The following is a 19,275-nucleotide window of genomic DNA, read 5'->3' as shown; positions in this document are numbered from 1 at the left end:
GATATGGGAAGAATGGCCATGCAGGTCACTGGAGTTCCCAATCTAATTTCCCTAGCCAGTAATGTGAAATGAGCAACTGGATGCCAGAAGCTGTTTATTAGGAATGAGCTTTTATCAGGAAATGGGAATTTAAAGACCTGGCTACTCTTCTTTCCCACCCTTTTATCTCTCCTATAGCTTTGCTGGCCGAGAAAAGGTGGGTTCTAAAGAGGCTGGGGTCATTCATTTCTTGGCTCTTATCGTTGTTGTTCGGGTAGCATGTTGAGTCTTGGCTTGGGGGCCAGTGGTCTGCTTTCCCTTTCTTTCCACCTGAACTCTGTTGCTCTGCCCCTGGCTGTTTAGGCCACAGGGTTTCCTCATGGCAGAAGGTTGCCCAGGGGAACTGGCAGTGGGGCTGGCCCCAACTGTGTCTTTCCCAGGCATTGGGGGTGGGCTGTGGTTCTTGGACAGAGGGGCCCCTGGTAGTGATGAGAGGTCAGTGAGTACAGGTTTACATGCCATCCTGATCTGATGTTCCATCAGGGCCTCCCTTAGTCTCCTATCCCTATGACTGGCCAGCTCCTGTTCCAATTCCTCTAGAAAGCCTGTAAGAGAAGGAAACACAGACCTATGTCCTTGAATTCAGAAAGAGGAGGCTGGATCCAGAACTCTACTTAGCTGTTGTTCATCTGGGATAAGCTGCACAAACCAATCTCTAGGTCAAAAGCCTGAAATATAGCTAGAGGACCTACCATAGGCTGAAGAGCAGGGCCAAAGAGGAACTCATCTGGCGTCTGCATCCTATCCCATTATTTGATTTTATTTTTAAGGAAGGGATAGGTATTTATTTCCTCTACAGGAAAAGAAAAAAGAAGGCTTGGCACATGCTTCTCACAAGCACATATGACAGAGTCTTAAGCAAGAAGCAATAGTAACTACTGTGGTACTCTCTCCCATGAGTTGGAGACTTTGGGATTCAAACACAAAGCATTTGTTGGATCTACAGCCTTTAAAAATTAATTATACTTGAAACTTATTTGTCAAGCTTTGTTGTTTGAAGGAATATAAGTGCTGATGGTGTCCTCTGAATTTGGCAGGCTGGGGCAGAATGAAGCCCAGCAACTGTCATGTGCCCCAGTTAACTGCTCTGGATTACTGGGGAAGGGGTGTTTCTATGTGGTGAGCATCTGGGAAGACATTTAAGCTTCCTATATAAATTTCCCTTCCCAAGAGATGGATGAAGATATAAGGCTAGACACATGGAGGTTTGATACAAGAGTATGTCACTAAGTACTTCCATGACTAAAGACCTTTTACAGTCATAGTTTTTCATTTTTGAGCCTGCTGAAACTGCCCTGTCCCTTCTCTCTTGCCTGGGGATGTTTTGTTAAGGTGACATCTTGACTTTCCTATTCCCTTCTCACACCACTATCTGCTTGGTGGTATTTATGCTTTGGGAGGAAACAGTTACCTCGTTCCGTACAGAAGGGGCCACTCAACTCAGGGAACTCATCCTGGATGTCAGTCACTTTGTCCTCCTCCTTTGGGTCCTCCCATCCTGGCACTGTCTCACCATCGAGATCCAGAAGCTGAGGTAAGGACTCTATCACCATTTTCCTAAAGGGAAGAAAAGATAGCATTGTGTGGGAAAAGTATATCCTGTGTGTGCAAGGGCCCTTCTCCAAGGGAGCAAGGAGACACAGAAGATAGAGGAAAAAACAGCCCCTAGCTCTGCCCCTCAAGACGACAGTCTGTCTGGTAAAAGGGTGTAAGTTCCTCAGTAGTTGGTCTAGCCATCATCATTTGGGACCTGGCTGTGGGCTACAGAAATAAAGCAGTCAGTCCAAGGTGTTATCTGTTGTACTAGAAGAGGAGCAACATGATATTGTTAGGGATGTCTTTTGACTCCCATACAAATTGTAGTTAAGTGAGGCAAAGTTGTATAAAGTCTTTAGTCACACTCTGTCTTCCAGAGACATTAAAGTCCAGTGGCAAGACAAAAGTCAAGACAACACCTGATGGCTCAGGATGAAGTGGATGATCTTGGCTTCTTCATTGTCTAATCAAGCTCTATGTGCTTCACAGTGCCTATTTCAGCCTTCTTGGCTGTTGGAACAAATCGTCCTCATCCACCCATCCTGCAGAGGGAAGGCTTCACATACATATCCCACTAACTCATAATGGGTTTGAAGCCTATATCAACCTTCAGATTGATTTAGCCAGCTTGCCAAGATGATTTACTGGGGTGTGGCTGCTGCACATGCTACAGCTTCTTGGAGTCATAGGTGAGAACAGATGAAAGGTGAACACCAAAGGAAGAAAGCAGCCCTGAAAAAGGCTCACTGAGCCCTAATACTAGAGGTGCTAGTTTTCCCTGAACACCCTATACACTTCCCAAATCAAAAGTAGTCTAAGCCAGAAGAGATGGAACTTTGGGTACCATTGGGAAATGGTGGAGGAACAGAGTAAGTTCATTCTATCCTATAGATTGCTTGGTTCCTTTAGTCTATAGATCTGACTCCCTCCCATTTACTTACCTGTAGCCGTTCTGCTTGGTACAACCATTCCCAGAAAGACTAAGGACTAGGAGATTCTGAGGAAGTTCAGCTATACAGGAAGAAGGGAGAAAATAAAGCCAAGTAAGACATCTCCTTTCTCACTCCCACCTTTGCCAAGTGCAGAGTTGTGTTTTTTTTTTTTTGGCAATCACGTATGACATTCCTCTTAACCTAACCCTGTTCTTTTGAAACCTCTGAGGAATTGGGATAGCATTGAAAAGGGAGGGTGGGGGTGAGCTGGGTGGCTCAGTGGATTGAGAGTCAGGCCTGGAGACGGGAAGTCCTAGGTTCAAATCTGGCCTCAGACACTTCCCAGCTGTGTGACCCTGGGCAAGTCACTTCACCCCCATTGCCTAGCCCTTACCACTCTTCTGCCTTGAAGCCAATACACAGTATTGACTCCAAGATGGAAGGTAAGGGTTTAAAAAAAAAAGGGAGGGGGGCTCAGTGTCCTGGGCCAGGACAAGGGGTCTCTTACCTAGTTGCAATGTTGCAATTTGGTTGTGGGACAAGTCCAGGAGCTGCAGTTGTGGAAGACCATGAAGGTTTTCTACCTGTTGGATCTTATTTCCTGCTAGGGTTAGGTAGCTAGAGAAAAAGGGAAATAAAGACACAAATTGCTAATCAGAGTAGTAAAGGAAAAGGGAAACAGTGGAATCCGGAGGCATTGATATTGGAAAAGAAGAGAAAGCTAGGCTAACTGTTCTGAAAACGGACCCATGACTTTATTGTGAGTATTCCAAAGCCCCCACAACCCATAGGACTAGACTATATTACCTACCGCAAGGATGGGAGGCAGTCCAAATTCTCAATTCGCTCAATCTCATTCTGTAATAGAAAAACATAGAGGTGGGAAGAAGTAAAGAAAGAAACAATGGAACAATCGGGCTGCTATACAAATGGGGCCTTTTTAGGCCCTTCAAAACTGTCCCTTTGGTTGTTTGGGAAAACTCACCTCTTGAAGGTAGAGACTATGAAGGGCTTGGAGACCCTCCAGATTTCCAATATAGCCTATACCTTCTCCGTCTAGGCGGACAGTCTGCAGTGCAGCAAGAGCCTGAGCCCTGGGAAGAGAAGCAAATATTACAGTGATAGTCCCATGTCTTCAGTGTTGCAAAGCCAGAAATAGCAATCCCTCAGAGGGCAACAGTGCTGAAGGACTTCAATCAGCTTTCAACTAGAATGTCCTTATGAATGTAGTAAGGATTGTTAGATCTGGCACAGTCTGGACCCAGGTTCTCCAGAGCAGCAAAAATTGCAATGGGAAATTCCAGTGAGTCTGATGAAAACGATAATAAAGGAAGATTGTTTCTGAAGAGTTTTTCATTTCTTTCTTTTTAAATTTTTTTTTCTTAAAAAAAAAAACAAATGAGGGGCAAGTAGGTGGCTCAGTGGATAGAGAACCAGGCCTGGAAATTAGAGGTTCTGGATTTAAATCTGACCTCACACACTTCCTAGCTGTGTGACTCTGGGCAAGTCAATTAATCCCAATTGCCTAGCCCTTGCCACTCTTCTGCCTTGGAACCAATACTCAGTCTTTATTTTAAGATATAAGGTAAAAGTTTAAAAGAGGAAACAAATGAGACCCCCAGACTACCTGAGACACCAGGAGATAATTTCAGTAAACCATCAGCTATACCCACTTTTTTTCTAATTCTTTTTTCCGATGGCCCAAAGAAGAAGACTTTCCCTAACCTCAGCAATATTTTGTTGTTTTAAGTGTATTGTGTGGGGGTGTTGGTGGAAAGAGAGTGGTGAAGGGGGTTTGTTAATGAATAGAGTTTTGGAGTTTAAAACACCTTCCATCCCATTAGATACTCACATCACCTCTGGAGGATCCGTCTCATTTGTGAAGGCCAAGTTTCTCTTGGCAATGAGGGCATCAGAAATGCAGATACCTCCTCTTCCCACAGGGCTCTGAGCAGGAACAACTAAAAAGAAAAGAGAACCCAATCATACTCTTCCTAGAAATGAATGAGACAATGACCCTCAAAGGTCTGGTTAAGCAGGGAAAAATCTACAGCACACTTATCTAGTTACCTCCATGCATGGCTTCCTTTGGGTGGGTAATACTAAAGTTCAGTGGTAGGAGGACAGAAGACAGAGTGGACAGCTTTGAAACACTTGGGGATACTGGAATCAGGAGTGAGGTAAGGAGAGGGAAGGGGAACTTCTGAAGTCTGGGAGAAAGGTATCAAGAGAGGAGTTGGGTGACCCTCGGTGCAATGAGGAGAAGGAAAGGGTGTCAATAGTTGAGAAGCAATGGGCATGGAGGGTTAAAGATCTAAAGAAGAGCTCAGGGAGCAGCGATCTGGGAGCCCGCCAGGGGGAGGCGCTGCAATGCGGGTTGGGGCTGCAGCACCCTGCAGGCACAAAGAAAAATCTGTTCTCGGCACCCGGACCTCGTTGCTAGGAGACAAGGACGCTTTGATCTGCGCCTGCGCTCACGTGATCTCTAGAAGGCGGGGCGGAGGGGGGAGGGAGAAGAAAGGAGTCCGGAAGATTGGCGTGGGCTCCTCCCTCGAGCCGTGCTACGACTTCCGCTTCTGAGCCTGGAGTCCCCATAATGCTTTGTTACTTCCACCTCCAACCGGGACCCGTACAGACCTCCGGCGAAGATGGCGGTCGCCGTGTTTGGGCTTCTTCGTTGGCGGCTCCGGCCCCGAGCGGGTAAGGCGCGGGCAGCGTCCTCATGGAGCAGTCTGGGAAACGCCCAGAGCCCTCTAGACCAGGACCCCAGAACCCTGGCACCCTTGCCGACCTCTGATCCCTCCCTCTACTCAGCAACCTCTACACCCAACCAGCTCTCTACAGACGGCTTTGGTGACTCCTGACCCCAGCGGTCAATGTTATCCAGCTTCTAAGCCAAGTGACCACTAATGTGCATCCAATTATTGGGAGCATTGGAGGTTGGGACCGAAGTTCTCATGGACCCAAATTGGCCCTAGGACCAAGTAAAATGCCTGTATGAAATTAAAAGCCTTTCACAATTCTGGTCCCAGTCTACCTTAACAGATTTATTATTAACACATTCGGCTGACTGGCACCCTTGGACGTGAAATTCCATCTCCCACCTCCACACCTTTACCGACTGCTCCCACTGCCTGGAATGCTTTCTCTCCTCAATGCAGCCTCTTAGAATCACCAACCAATTTCAAGAAATAACCCACACCCCATGACTTAAGCAGGATCTTTCCTGATCCAACCCCCCCCCCCCTTCCACGCCCCATTGTTTAGGGTCTTCCTACACTATAATATATTGCTTTTTGTGTATTTGCAAATATTTTCTCTCTTGGACCCTGTTGTTTTTTCCAATGTAAACTTTTTGAAGGCCAGGACTATTGTTCTGTCTTTTATATTTTCACTTCCTAGCCCAGTTCCTGGCATATAGTTGGACCATAATAAGTGCTTGTTGAATGAATGTTTAGGTGTGGGTTTTGCTGTGACAATAATAGGAGGGATTTTTAGTATCTTTACTCTGAGACTTTTGGAAAAGTTACTGCCTCTGCAGCTGTTTATAGATTTAAATAGGACTGAACTTGACTTTTATAGTATTTTAGAGCTCTAAGGGAACCTAAAAACCAGTTGTGGATAAGGCATGGGTTTTGACATTAGTGGACCTATGTTCATATCATAGCTCTTCTACTTACAGTGCCCTTAGACAAGTTATTTCCCTCTCTGGACTTCAGTTTCCTCTAAGGTTGTTTCTTGAGCCCCATCTTACTTAAAATTTAAGGGGCAGCTAGATGGTACAGTAGATAGAGTACCAGCCCTGGAGTTGGGAGGATCTGAGTTCAAATCTCACCACTTATTAGCTGTGTGACCCTAGGCAAGTTGCTCAACCTTATTTGCCTCAGTTTCCTCATCTGCAAAGTGAACTAGGGAAGGAAATAGCAAACTACTAACATATCTTTGCCAAGAAAACCCCAAATGGGATCATAAAGAATTGGAAACAACTGAACAACAAAAACTTAAAATTTATGGTTCTGTGATCTAGTTCAAGTCTTCTCATTTTGTAACTACTAAAGTTATTTATATAACTTCCAAGACCTTATAGTTCTAAACACAACAACATATATTATCTTATTTGATCCTCACAACAACTTGGTGTAGGCATTCCATTCTAAAATTTTTATCCTTTCAGTAAACAAACATTTAAAAAATTAATTGGTCCTATTATTCTCTTCCCCATTAAGAAAAAAAGGATAATGTCTTCAATATATAGTTGCATAACCTAGTTCCCCCTCCCCCAAATCCCCACATTATCTATAACCAGAATTATATATTTCTTTTTGTATTTAATGTTGATCATTTTTCTGTCAGGACATCAATGACATGCTTCATCTTCATACTTTTGAACACATGATTTCTCATTGCATTGATTAGTATCCTAAAGTTTTTCAGAGTTGTGTTTTTCTATAATGCATCATTGTATAAATTGTTCTCCTAATTCTGTTCAATTTGTTTTCCCCTGAAATCATCCATTCTTGACTTCAATCCTAGTTTTATTTGTACTATACCATGCTTCCTCTTATAGTCATAATGATTGTGACATTGTGATATTTTTCCAGAAGAGTTTAAAATACTTTATCTCCCATCCTTGCCAAAAGGAAATGTCAGATAGTTGTCAATAAGTTGACTGCTTCAAGGTCACATAACAAGTAATAAGAGGTAGGCTTTGATCATTTTCAGAATGTTGGAGATAAGAATTGTAATTGTCTCTATTGGAAGGGAGGCAAGGAGGCTGTGTTTTAACTCCATGCCTTTTATTCATGCTAGGTCCTTTCTTACCAATTTTCTCTTCTATCTTGTCAGGCCGGCTGCCCACCATCCAGAGTGTCCGCCATGGCTCCAAGGCTGTCACCCGACATTTTCGAGTTATGCATTTTGAGCGGCAGAAGCTAATGGCACTGACCCAGTATATCCCCCCCAAACCTGCCATTCCCCCACGTTGCTTGCCTTCCCCTTCCAAAGCATCCCAACAGGTAAGGAAGAGGACAGGTTACTGGAGGAGTGCCTGAGATCAAGTTAACTTTGCTTCCTTGGCTGGAACTCCATTCATTTAGTTCATTGCCTCATTTACTCTGGGAGAGCCCCTACTACTTTATTTTTTTTTTAAATATTATTTTATTTGGTCGTTTTCATACATTATTCACTGGAAACAAAGATCATTTTCTTTTCCTCCCCCCCCCCCCCCCCCAACTTTCCCTCTCCCATAGCCAACGCATGATTCCACTGGTTATCACATGTGTTCTTGACTCGAACCCATTTCCCTGTTGTTGGAGTTTGCATTATAGTGTTCATTTAGAGTCTCTCCTCAGTCTTATCTCCTCCAACCCTGTAGTCAAGCAGTTGCTTTTCATCGGTGTTTTTACTCCCACAGTTTATCCTCTGCTTGTGGGTAGTATTTTTTTTTTAGATCCCTGCAGATTGTTCAGGGATTGCATTGACACTAATGGAGAAGTCCATCACTTTCGATTGTACCACAATGTATCAGTCTCTGTGTACAATGTTTTCCTGGTTCTGCTCCTCTCGATCTGCATTACTTCCTGGAGGTTGTTCCAGTCTCCATGGAACTTCTCCACTTTATTATTCCTTTTAGCACAATAGTATTCTATCACCAACATATACCACAATTTGTTCAGCCATTCCCCAATTGAGGGGCATCCCCTCATTTTCCAATTTTTGGCCACCACAAAGAGCGCAGCTATGAATACCTTTGTACAAGTCTTTTTGTCCATTATCTCTTTGGGGTACAAGCCCAGCAGTGCTATGGCTGGATCAAAGGGCAGACATTCTTTTATCGCCCTTTGGACATAGTTCCAAATTGCCCTCCAGAATGGTTGGATCAATTCACAACTCCACCAGCAATGAATTAATGTCCCTACTTTGCCACATCCCCTCCAGCATTCATTACTTTCCATAGCTGTCATGTTAGCCAATCTGCTAGGTGTGAGATGATACCTCAGAGTTGTTTTGATTTGCATCGCTCTGATTATAAGAGATGTAGAGCACTTTTTCATGTGCTTATTAATAGTTTTGATTTCTTTGGCTGAGAATTGCCTGTTCATGTCCCTTGCCCATTTGTCAATTGGAGAATGGCTTGATTTTTTGTACAATTGATTTAGTTCTTTATAAATTTTAGTAATTAAACCCTTGTCAGAGGTTTTTATGAAGATTGTTTCCCAATTTGTTGCTACCCTTCTGATTTTGGTTACATTGGTTTTGTTTGTACAAAAACTTTTTAATTTGATGTAATCCAGATTATTTATTTTGCATTTTGTAAGCCCCTACTACTTTAAACTAAAAATCGTACTCAGTGTTTCATTTATTCTGAGAGCTTGTAGATTAGAAAGGCTTACAGAAGTCATTTTATTTGTGCCTCCAAATAGAGCTGAATGAAATAGCCATGCCCCATCTGAGGAGGGTGAGTGAGTGAGTGAGTATGTGTGTGTGTGTGTGTGTGTGTGTGTGTGTGTGTGTGTGTGTGTGTGTGTGTGTGTTAATTAAGGGTAAGAGACAAGCAAATGCTCAGTATCTGTTGTACATATTGCCTCTCTCTTGAATCTTTAGGAATCGGGCTTGAATCGACTGCTCCTGAGGGAGGTGACAGAAATTTTCAGGAAAAACCGAATGATTGCTGTTTGTCAGAATGTGGCCCTGAGTGCTGAGGACAAACTCCTTGTCAAGCACCAGCTTCGAAAACACAACATCTTTGTGAAAGTCTACCCCAATTCAGTAAGGAAGGATCTGGGATCACAGCTTCCCCTAATTTCTTCTTCCTAGTCTAGAGTACCATTGCCCATTTCCTTTTGCTCATTCCCTAAACACTTGCTTGGGAGTCTTGAAAGAAGCTTGGGATGACTATGATGGCTCTGTGTTCCCTTTCCACTTCTTATCCCCATGCTGACAGATATTGAATATGGGGGGCTGGGGAGTGGTAGACATTTCTCCCCCTAGTATAATATTTATTAATAGGAGTATGCCATCTATTAATAATCAGGTATTTTTTAATGTGCTGTTCCTGTCTGCCAATTATGCTCTTCCTACCCTAGATTCTGAGGCCATTCTTGGCAGAATCCAAATATCAAAACCTGCTACCCCTCTTTTTTGGACATAACATGCTGCTGGTGAGCTCAGAACCCAAGGCCAAGGAGATGCTTCGAGTCTTGAAGAGTGTGCCTATCCTACCACTACTTGGTGAGAACTTTGACTGGCAGAGGGGGGAGATGGAGTTGGCGCTATCATCACTGGATATATTGGCCAGGCTCGTGTGAGTGAGGCATTGAACACCTAGGGAAGTCCATCAAGTCCAAGAGAGAACTGTAGGGAATGTCCTAGTCAGATTATACAGACCACTTCAGTCTTTTTCAATACCTTGGATTTGATATCCCTCTCAGTATAACTCTACTGAGTATAATTGCGTATAACAGTCCCCAGGACCCTGCTGTCAAGTATATAATGGAGATATTGGGACACATAAGTGAAGATTTGAAATATGTGCTTATACTTTTTATATGTATAAATACACAAATGTCAGTTAATGGAGGACAAATCATTAATCTCAGTACTAAGGTGATAGGTTGATCAGGGCCAGATGTAATTAATAATGTATGACTTCCTGAACTAGCTAGAGAGGATGGAGGGTGGAAGAGAGACTGTCTTCTCAAGGCATTAAAACCGCCTAATCAAAGGTTGGGAGGCAGAAGAGGCTTTTGGGAAATATATTGCTAGAACTAGAGAATCTTGTTGAGAGGAATTAAGAATGTTTGTCCAATGTTTTGCAAACCTAAAAGCACAATATATGAGTCAGCTAGGTGACTCAGTCGATAGAGCATCAGGCCTGGAGATAGGTTCAAGTCTAGCCTCAGACATTTTCCTGCTGTGTGACCCTTGGACCAGTTACTTAACCTCAGTTGATTTGAACCCAGGACCTCCTGTTTCTGATACTTATATTGATTCTAAGTGTAAGGGGAAAGGGGGCTTAATTTTTAAAGAGTTGGACTTGATTATTTAAGAGTGTAGTCACCAGGAATTTAATTAATTCCAAAGATATTTTATTTACAATTTATTTACAAAATGTTGAAAGAGTGAAGCAAGAAATCAGAGAGAGCATAAGGTAAGATATCTAGTCTGAGCACCAAGTAATTTACTCCTGTCCCCTCCAGGCAGGGAGAATTAGTTTCATCCAGCCTCAGCAAAGCCGAGGAACCCTGCAGTTTCTCAAGAGGATAGGTCTTTCCTGAGGCTGGTCTCTTCAGAGAAAAGCCAGCAGTTAAGAGTCAGCTTTTTCACTCACCACGTGTTAGTCCAGTCAGCAGATCCTTCTGCCCCTCTTCACCAGCATCAACTCGAAAGCATGAAGAATTTTATCCAGCAAAAGTGGAAGTTCAAGTTGAACTCTGCTCTAAGAATACCCAACTCTGTGTAGCACTTTCTCTTTTAAAGACATTTTCTCTTGCATCACTTCCCCTAATTTCACATCTACCAATCACAGCTGTCGCTCTGCTCTAGGACTGCCCAGAAGGCAGTTAGTTAATTCTGATTTGTTATCCACTATTGCACAAGTGGGTCACAGACCTCCCACTTCATGATTAAGTGGGATATTTGCACTTTTGGTGATTAGATCTAAATGGGCAGATCTTCATACATGACTTTTTTTTTTAAACCCATACCTTCTCTCTTGGAGTCAATATTGTGTTTCACCTCTAAGGCCGAAGAGTGGTAAGGACTAGGCAATGGGGGTTAAGTGACTTGCCCAGGGTCACACAGCTGGGAAGTGTCTGAGGCTAGATTTGAACTCTCCATTCACTGAGCCACCCAGCTGCCCCCCCCCCCACTCCCACCCCATACTTAACTTTTAAGTAGGTTGTTTACACTTATGGGGATTAAAATCTAAAAATAGACATGAGTTACAATTTAAATCTTCACAATCCGGGAAGAGCTAAGTACTTTATTGTTACAATCTGGGGAGAACCAAATCCAATCTTCACATAAGACAGAAGATAAGGGTTTGTTTGTTTTTTCAAAGCACAATATAAATAGAGCCAGGTGGCTAAGAGAACAGAGAGCCAGCCAGGAGTCAGGAAGAACAGAGTTCAAATTTGGCATCAGACACTAACCTTTGGCAAAATACTGGGCTTCTGCTTGCCTGGGTTCTCATCTGTAAAATGGGGATAAAATGGGGTCCTATTATTATAGGACCTGCCTTAAAGGCTTGTTGTGAGGATCAAATGAGATAGTGCTTTTCAAACCTTAAAGTACTATGTAAATGCTAGTTATAAATGTTAGTTCCTTTTATTTGGTAGGGGTAAAAAAGTGCTCTTAGACTCAGTAGACAAATCCAGAAGAGGTTCAATGATGGTGGTCAGCAAAGAGTCCCTTGACCTTCCAGGCTTAGAACCTCAGTGTTATCTTCAATTCTCATTCTCATTCACCTTCACCTTCATATTCTATCCTTTACTATATCTTGGTGTTTCCACTTGCACAGTATCTCTTGTATACATCCCCATCTCCCCATTCCCACAGTCTACCACCCTAATTCAGGACCTCCTCTCTCCCCTGGCCTCCTGCAATAGCCTTCTATATGATCTTCCCAAATCAAATCTTTCCCCACTCCAATCAGTGGCTCCTTTTGATATTCCCCTTTGCTTTGAAAGCTTAAAACTTCACTAAAACTTTTGAGATTCCCCTGTAAAGTCCTCCTTTTGACATCTAAACCCCTTCATCATCTGACCCCATCCTGGCTCTCCATCCTTTTTATAACTTGCTCTCCCTCCATGTACTCACTTGCAGTTCTTGCAATGCCACTCTGCATTTCCCGTCTCCATGCCATTGCACTGACTATCCCCCAGGCCCACAATGTTCTGCCTTCTCACTTCCATCTTTTGGCTTCCCTTCTCTTCCTTTCCAGAGTATAGCCCAGCACTTAGCACATATGTACTTCAAAAATGCCTATTGCCAGGCCCAGAAATGGGAGGCATTTAAAAATGTTTTAAGTTTTATTTATTTTTATTTAGAATATTTTCCCATGATTATATAATTCATGATCCCCCCCAACCCTCTCTTTCCCCCTCCCAAAACCAACAAGCAGTTCCACTAGCTTATACAAGTATCTTTGTTCAAAACCTATTTCCACGTTATTCATATTTGTAGTAGAGCTATTCCTTAACATCAAAACCCTAATCACATCCCTATTGCACTACGTGGTCGATCATATATTTTCTAATGCATTTTTGGTTCCACAGTTCTTTCTCTGGATGTGGATAGCGTTCTTTCTCATAAGTCCTCTAGATTGTTGTGGGTCATTGCATTACTGCTAGTAGAAAAGTATCACATTTGAGTGTGCCACTGTGTATCAGTCTCTGTGTACCATGTTCTCCTGGTTCTGCTCCTCTCACTCTGCATCACTTTCTGGAGGCCTTTCCAGTTCACAAGGAATTCCTCCAGTTTATTATTCCTTTGAGCACAATAGTATTCCATCACCAACAGATAGCACAATTTGTTCAGCCATTCTCCAATCGAAGGGCATCCCCTCATTTTCCAATTTTTGGCCACCACAAAGAGTGCAGCTATGAATATTCTTGTACAAGTCTTTTTCCTTATGATCTCTTTGGGATATAAACCAAGCAGTGGTATGGCTGGATCAAAGGGCAGACAGTCATTTAAAGCCCTTTGTAAATAGTTCCCAATTGCCTTCCAGAATGGTTGGACCAATTCAGAACTCTACTAGCAGTATATGTGTCCCAATTTTGCAACATCCCCTTCAACATTTACCACTTTAATGGGAGGCATTTTTGAAGTCATATGTGTCAAGCGCTGAGCTATATACTCTGGAAACTAGGGAGGGGGAAAACAAAAAACAATCCTTGTCCTTAAGAATCATACTTTTTTTTTTCATACATTCTAATAGGGAAGACAATATGTAGATAACTAGCTACACACAAGGGACATAGGGAGATAAGGGTTCTAAAAAACAAAACAAAAACCCCAAAATACCTAGTGAGTGACATTCTCCATTTTCTTCCAGGTGGCTGCATTGATGACACCATCCTCAGCTCTCAAGGTTTCCTGAACTATTCCAAACTGCCCTCCCAGGCTTTGATCCAAGGGGAGTTGGTAGGGGGCCTGACCCTTCTGACATCTCAGACCCACTCCCTTCTACAGCGCCAGCCCCTTCAGCTGACTGCCATGTTGGATCAGTATATCAGACAGCAGCAAAAAGATGGTGATAGCACAGTGCCCAGCAGTGGAGAGCCAGCTTCCTCAGACCCTGTAACAGACACTTAGCTGGGCACATCTTACCTGCTCTATAAATATTCTTTGACCCAAAAGAGCCTTTGATGTTTTTGTCATCTTGTTCAGTTGTGTCCTACTCTTGTGACCCCATGGACCTATCCATGGAGTTTTTTGGGCAGATACTGGAAGGGTTTGCTATTTCCTTTTCCAGTGGATCCTTTCATCAGGCAATCAGAGGTTAAGTGACTTGTCCAGGGTCCCTCAGCTAGGAACTATCTGAGACTGGATTTGAACTCGGGTCTTCCTGACTCCAGGACTAACACTCTAACTACTAAGCCACCTACCTGCCTCTGTCCTCTGTACAGGATAGGCCAGAATTTGGAGTTGGAAATGAAAATGAAGCAGAGAAGGAGAGGAGCTCCTTGACCCTTGGTTCAAAGCAAAGCTGGGAAACCAGAGGCCTGGTTGCTGCCACCTGTCTTCCTAATTTGAAACTAATAATATCTCTTAGATAATTATGAATCACTTTACTCACAACATCCCTGTGAGAATATACCTATTGGTAATGTAGGTATTGTCTCGCATTCACAAGGGAGGAATTGGGCTCAGTGAGATTAAGTGATTACATAAGACCCACACTGCTAGTAATTATCAGAGCTCAAACCCAGGGCCTCCTAATAACACACATTTCACTGGGCCCAGTCACCTTGCTTCCTTGATCCATCAGAAACCTGATCTAGGTAGAGGAAGAGAGGCATCATGGGCATTCAAGAGTAATTTGCTCCTTCCACCATTGCTAGATGAAGTATCTCCCTTTTCTACAATAGCTGAACTGGAAAGGAAAGAGGATGAGAAAGGAAGAAGGGACTGGGGGATGGAGGGGTGAAGCTAAGGAGGAATATTGAACTCATCCTCTGGGTATGGAGTGCCTAGTCCCCTTAGAGCACTGAGGGTAAGAAGGAAACTTAGTTCTCTGCCTTTGGAGAATCTAGTGGCACCAGACTTCCTATCTTGCTAGAAGCTCCTGATCTAAGGAGCAGAAGAGAGCAGCTCCAAATAGAAATCATTATGGTAATCCTTGGTCTAGGTAGAATGGGAATGGGAGAGGAGAGCAGGGGCAAACAAAGCAGCACTTGATTCTAGGCCCAAAGCAATGCCCAGTTTCCCTTAGCAGTGGATGAATGGCCCTATCAGTTAGGTTCTGTAGCTGCCAGCTTCCCTCAGTGCCCAATGAAGGACCTTGCATTGCTGACCACACAGTCAGTGTGAGAGTAGATTTAATATGGCTCCAGGCCTCTCATACCAGGAAAGTTGTCAATCCCTCTGTCTGGAAATGGCATATTAAATTCTTGTGGTCCCCCAAGAGTTGAGTGTCCTATTCTCAGACCCATTTTCTTCCATGGTGAGACAGCAGTTGCTCAGGGTGTCAGTCGGCACTGTTACTCATCTCTGCCTCCTCAATCTCCAAACATCTGAGAAGGCTAATCTCCAGGGCAGGAGTTCTCGTTCTTTTTTTGTGTCACGGACCCCTCTGGCAGTCTGGTGAAGTTTGTGGGCCCCTTCTTAGAATGTTTATAAATACATAAAATAATATGCAAAGAATTAACAAATGAAAACAATTATGTAGAAATACAATTATAAAAATTTTTGTTTTTTAAATTCATGGTCTATTGTCAGAGGGGTAGATTGAGGGTACCTAACCTGTGTTATTTTGCAGGTTTGAGACCCCATCCCCACTCCCCCACCAAAACAGTGCAGACCTTCTGAAGGGCACCTCCATTTCCACCCCAGAAAGGCCTCTGTTTTAGCTCAAGATTGAAATACAAATTTGGATGGTGACTCTTTGGAATGTTGGCTACCAGTGAATTTCACCTTTTTTTAAAACTAAAAAAAAATTTTTTTTAACCCTTACCTTCTCTATTAGTGTCAATTCTAAGACAGAAGATTGGTAAAGGCTAGACAATAACAGTTAAATGACTTCCCTAGGTCAGCTAGAAGTGTCATGAGGTCAGATTTGAACCCAGGTCCTCTCAACCTCATACCTTTGATCCTATCCACTGTGCTACCTAGCTGCCCCTGAATTCTATCTTAATAAATAAAATCTTTTCTAAAAAATTAGTGATGCATGTAAAACCCAGTGGAATTGCTCATTGGCTACGGAAGGGGAGTGGGAGGAGGGGAAAGAAAGAACATGAATCATGTAACCATGGAAAAATATTCAAAATTAATTAAATAAAAATTTTCAAATAAATTAGTGATGTACAGAAATATAGCTGCACTCTTTTTTTTAAATTTTTAAACATTATTTTATTTGGTCGTTTTCATACATTATTCACTGGAAACAAAGATCATTTTCTTTTCCTCCCCCCCCCCCCAACTTTCCCTCTCCCATAGCCGATGCACGATTCCACTGGTTATCACATGTGTTCTTGACTTGAACCCATTTCCCTGTTGTTGGAATTTGCATTATAGTGTTCATTTAGAGTTTCTCCTCAGTCTCATCTCCTCCAACCCTGTAGTCAAGCAGTTGCTTTTCATCGGTGTTTTTACTCCCACAGTTTATCCTCTGCTTGTGAATAGTATTTTTTAGATCCCTGCAGATTGTTCAGGGACATTGCATTGACACTAATGGAGAAGTCCATCACCTTCGATTGTACCACAATGTATCAGTCTCTGTGTACAATGTTTTCCTGGTTCTGCTCCTCTCGATCTGCATCACTTCCTGGAGGTTGTTCCAGTCCCCATGGAATTCCTCCACTTTATTATTCCTTTTGGCACAATAGTATTCCATCACCAACATATACCACAATTTGTTCAGCCATTCTCCAATTTGAAGGGCATCCCCTCATTTTCCAATTTTTGGCCACCACAAAGAGCGCAGCTATGAATATTTTTGTACAAGTCTTTTTGTCCATTATCTCTTTGGGGTACAGACCCAGCAGTGCTATGGCTGGATCAAAGGGCAGACAGTCTTTTATCGCCCTTTGGACATAGTTCCAAATTGCCCTCCAGAATGGTTGGATCAGTTCACAACTCCACCAGCAATGAATTAATGTCCCCACTTTGCCACATCCTCTCCAGCATTCATTACTTTCCATAGCTGTCATGTTAGCCAATCTGCTAGGTGTGAGGTGATACCTCAGAGTTGTTTTGATTTGCATCTCTCTGATTATAAGAGATGTAGAACACTTTTTCATGTGCTTATTAATAGTTTTGATTTCTTTGGCTGAGAATTGCCTGTTCATGTCCCTTGCCCATTTGTCAATTGGAGAATGGCTTGATTTTTTGTACAATTGATTTAGTTCATTATAAATTTGAGTAATTAAACCTTTGTCAGAGGTTTTTATGAAGATTGTTTCCCAATTTGTTGCTACCCTTCTGATTTTGGTTACATTGGTTTTGTTTGTACAAAAACTTTTTAATTTGATGTAATCCAGATTATTTATTTTGCATTTTGTAACTCTTTCTAATTCTTGCTTGGTTTTGAAGTATTTCCCTTCCCAAAGGTCTGACATGTATACTATTCTGTGTTCGCCTAATTTTCTTATAGTTTCCTTCTTTATGTTCAAGTCATTCACCCATTTTGAATTTATCTTGGTGTAGGGTGTGAGGTGTTGATCTAAGCCTAATCTTTCCCACACTGTCTTCCAATTTTCCCAGCAGTTTTTATGAAATAGTGGATTTTTGTCCCAAAATCTGGGATCTTTGGGTTTGTCATATACTGTCTTGCTGAGGTTGCTTGCCCCCAGTATAGCTGCACTCTTTGTGGTGGCAAAAAGTTGGAAAATGAGGGAGTGTCCCTCGATTGGGGAATGACTGAACAAATTGTGGTATATGATGGTGATGGAATACTATTGTGCTATAAAGAATGATAATCTGTTCATAAAAACCTCTGACAAAGGTTTGATTACTCAAATTTATAAAGAACTAAATCAATTGTACAAAAAATCAAGCCATTCTCCAATTGACAAATGGGCAAGGGACATGAACAGGCAGTTCTCAGCCAAAGAAATCAAAACTATTAATAAGCACATGAAGAAGTGTTCTAAATCTCTTATAATCAGAGAGATGCAAATCAAAACAACTCTGAGGTATCACCTCACACCTAGCAGATTGGCTAACATGACAGCTATGGAAAGTAATGAATGCTGGAGGGGATGTGGCAAAGTGGGGACATTAATTCATTGCTGGTGGAGTTGTGAATTGATCCAACCATTCTGGAGGGCAATTTGGAACTATGCCCAAAGGGCGATAAAAGACTGTCTGCCCTTTGATCCAGTCATAGCACTGCTGGGTCTGTACCCCAAAGAGATAATAAGGAAAAAGACTTGTACAAAAATATTCATAGCTGCGCTCTTTGTGGTGGCCAAAAATTGGAAAATGAGGGGATGCCCATCAATTGGGGAATGGCTGAACAAATTGTGGTATCTGTTGGTGATGGAATACTATTGTGCTGAAAGGAATAATAAAGTGGAGGAATTCCATGGGGACTGGAACAACCTCCAGGAAGTGATGCAGAGCGAGAGGAGCAGAACCAGGAAAACATTGTACACAGAGACAAACACACTGTGGTATAATCGAAGGTGATGGACTTCTCCATTAGTGTCAATGCAATGTCCCTGAACAATCTGCAGGGATCTAAAAAATACTACCCACAAGCAGAGGATAAACTGTGGGAGTAAAAACACCGATGAAAAGCAACTGCTTGACTACAGGGTTGGAGGAGATAAGACTGAGGAGAGACTCTAAATGAACACTATAATGCAAATTCCAACAACAGGGAAATGGGTTCGAGTCAAGAACACATGTGATAACCAGTGGAATCATGCGTCGGCTATGGGAGAGGGAAAGGGGGAGGGGAGGAAAAGAAAATGATCTTTGTTTCCAGTGAATAATGTATGAAAACGACCAAATAAAATAATGTTTAAAAATTAAAAAAAAAAGAATGATAATCTGGAGGATCTCTCTATAAATTGGAAAGACCTCCATGAACTGATGCAAAGTGAAATGAGCAGAACCAGGAGAACATTGTACACAGAAACTGAAACTGTGGAACGATCAAATGTAATCCACTTTGCTACTAATAGCAATGCAATGATCCAGGAAATCCTGAGGGACTTACAAGAAAGAATGTGCTATCCACATGGAGAGAAAGAACTGTGGGAGTAGAAATGCAGAAGAAAACATATGATTTATCACTTGTTTATGTGGATCTATGATTTGGCCTTTTGGTTTTAAAAGATTCCTCTATTACAAAATGGAATAATATAGAAATAGGTATTGAGTGATAACACATGTATAAACCAGTAGGATTGCTTGCCAGCTCCAGGAGGGGGAACCAAAGAGGGGAGGGGGAGAAAATGAATCATGTAACCATGGGAAAACATTTTTAAAATAAAAAAATACATAATAAATAAAATGTCAACAAAAAAATTTAACAATTTTTTTGAGAGGTCAAAGGACATTGGATTCCTTTACCTCCTCACCCCTAAGGGGGAAA

At 42.3% G+C, this 19,275-nt stretch overlaps 2 protein-coding genes across 2 annotated transcripts; one reads left to right on the top strand and one right to left on the bottom strand.

Moving 5' to 3' along the window:
* Positions 1-81: 81 nt before the first annotated feature.
* On the bottom strand, positions 82-5,053 carry LRRC46 (leucine rich repeat containing 46). Its single transcript, XM_001372496.4, has 8 exons — positions 4,578-5,053; positions 4,360-4,468; positions 3,493-3,601; positions 3,319-3,365; positions 3,016-3,125; positions 2,517-2,586; positions 1,451-1,596; positions 82-584 (listed from the first exon to the last, which is right to left on the bottom strand). The coding sequence occupies exons 1-8, from the start codon at positions 4,585-4,587 to the stop codon at positions 223-225; spliced, it is 963 nt and encodes a 320-aa protein (XP_001372533.1). The 5' UTR covers positions 4,588-5,053; the 3' UTR covers positions 82-222.
* On the top strand, positions 4,985-16,043 carry MRPL10 (mitochondrial ribosomal protein L10). Its single transcript, XM_001372456.4, has 5 exons — positions 4,985-5,207; positions 7,353-7,522; positions 9,111-9,275; positions 9,593-9,737; positions 13,567-16,043. The coding sequence occupies exons 1-5, from the start codon at positions 5,156-5,158 to the stop codon at positions 13,824-13,826; spliced, it is 792 nt and encodes a 263-aa protein (XP_001372493.1). The 5' UTR covers positions 4,985-5,155; the 3' UTR covers positions 13,827-16,043.
* Positions 16,044-19,275: the final 3,232 nt, after the last annotated feature.

This window comes from Monodelphis domestica, chromosome 2, assembly GCF_027887165.1.
Source record: "Monodelphis domestica isolate mMonDom1 chromosome 2, mMonDom1.pri, whole genome shotgun sequence".
Classification (NCBI taxonomy): Eukaryota; Metazoa; Chordata; class Mammalia; order Didelphimorphia; family Didelphidae; genus Monodelphis; species Monodelphis domestica.
This window is presented reverse-complemented; position numbering and strand designations above follow the sequence as displayed.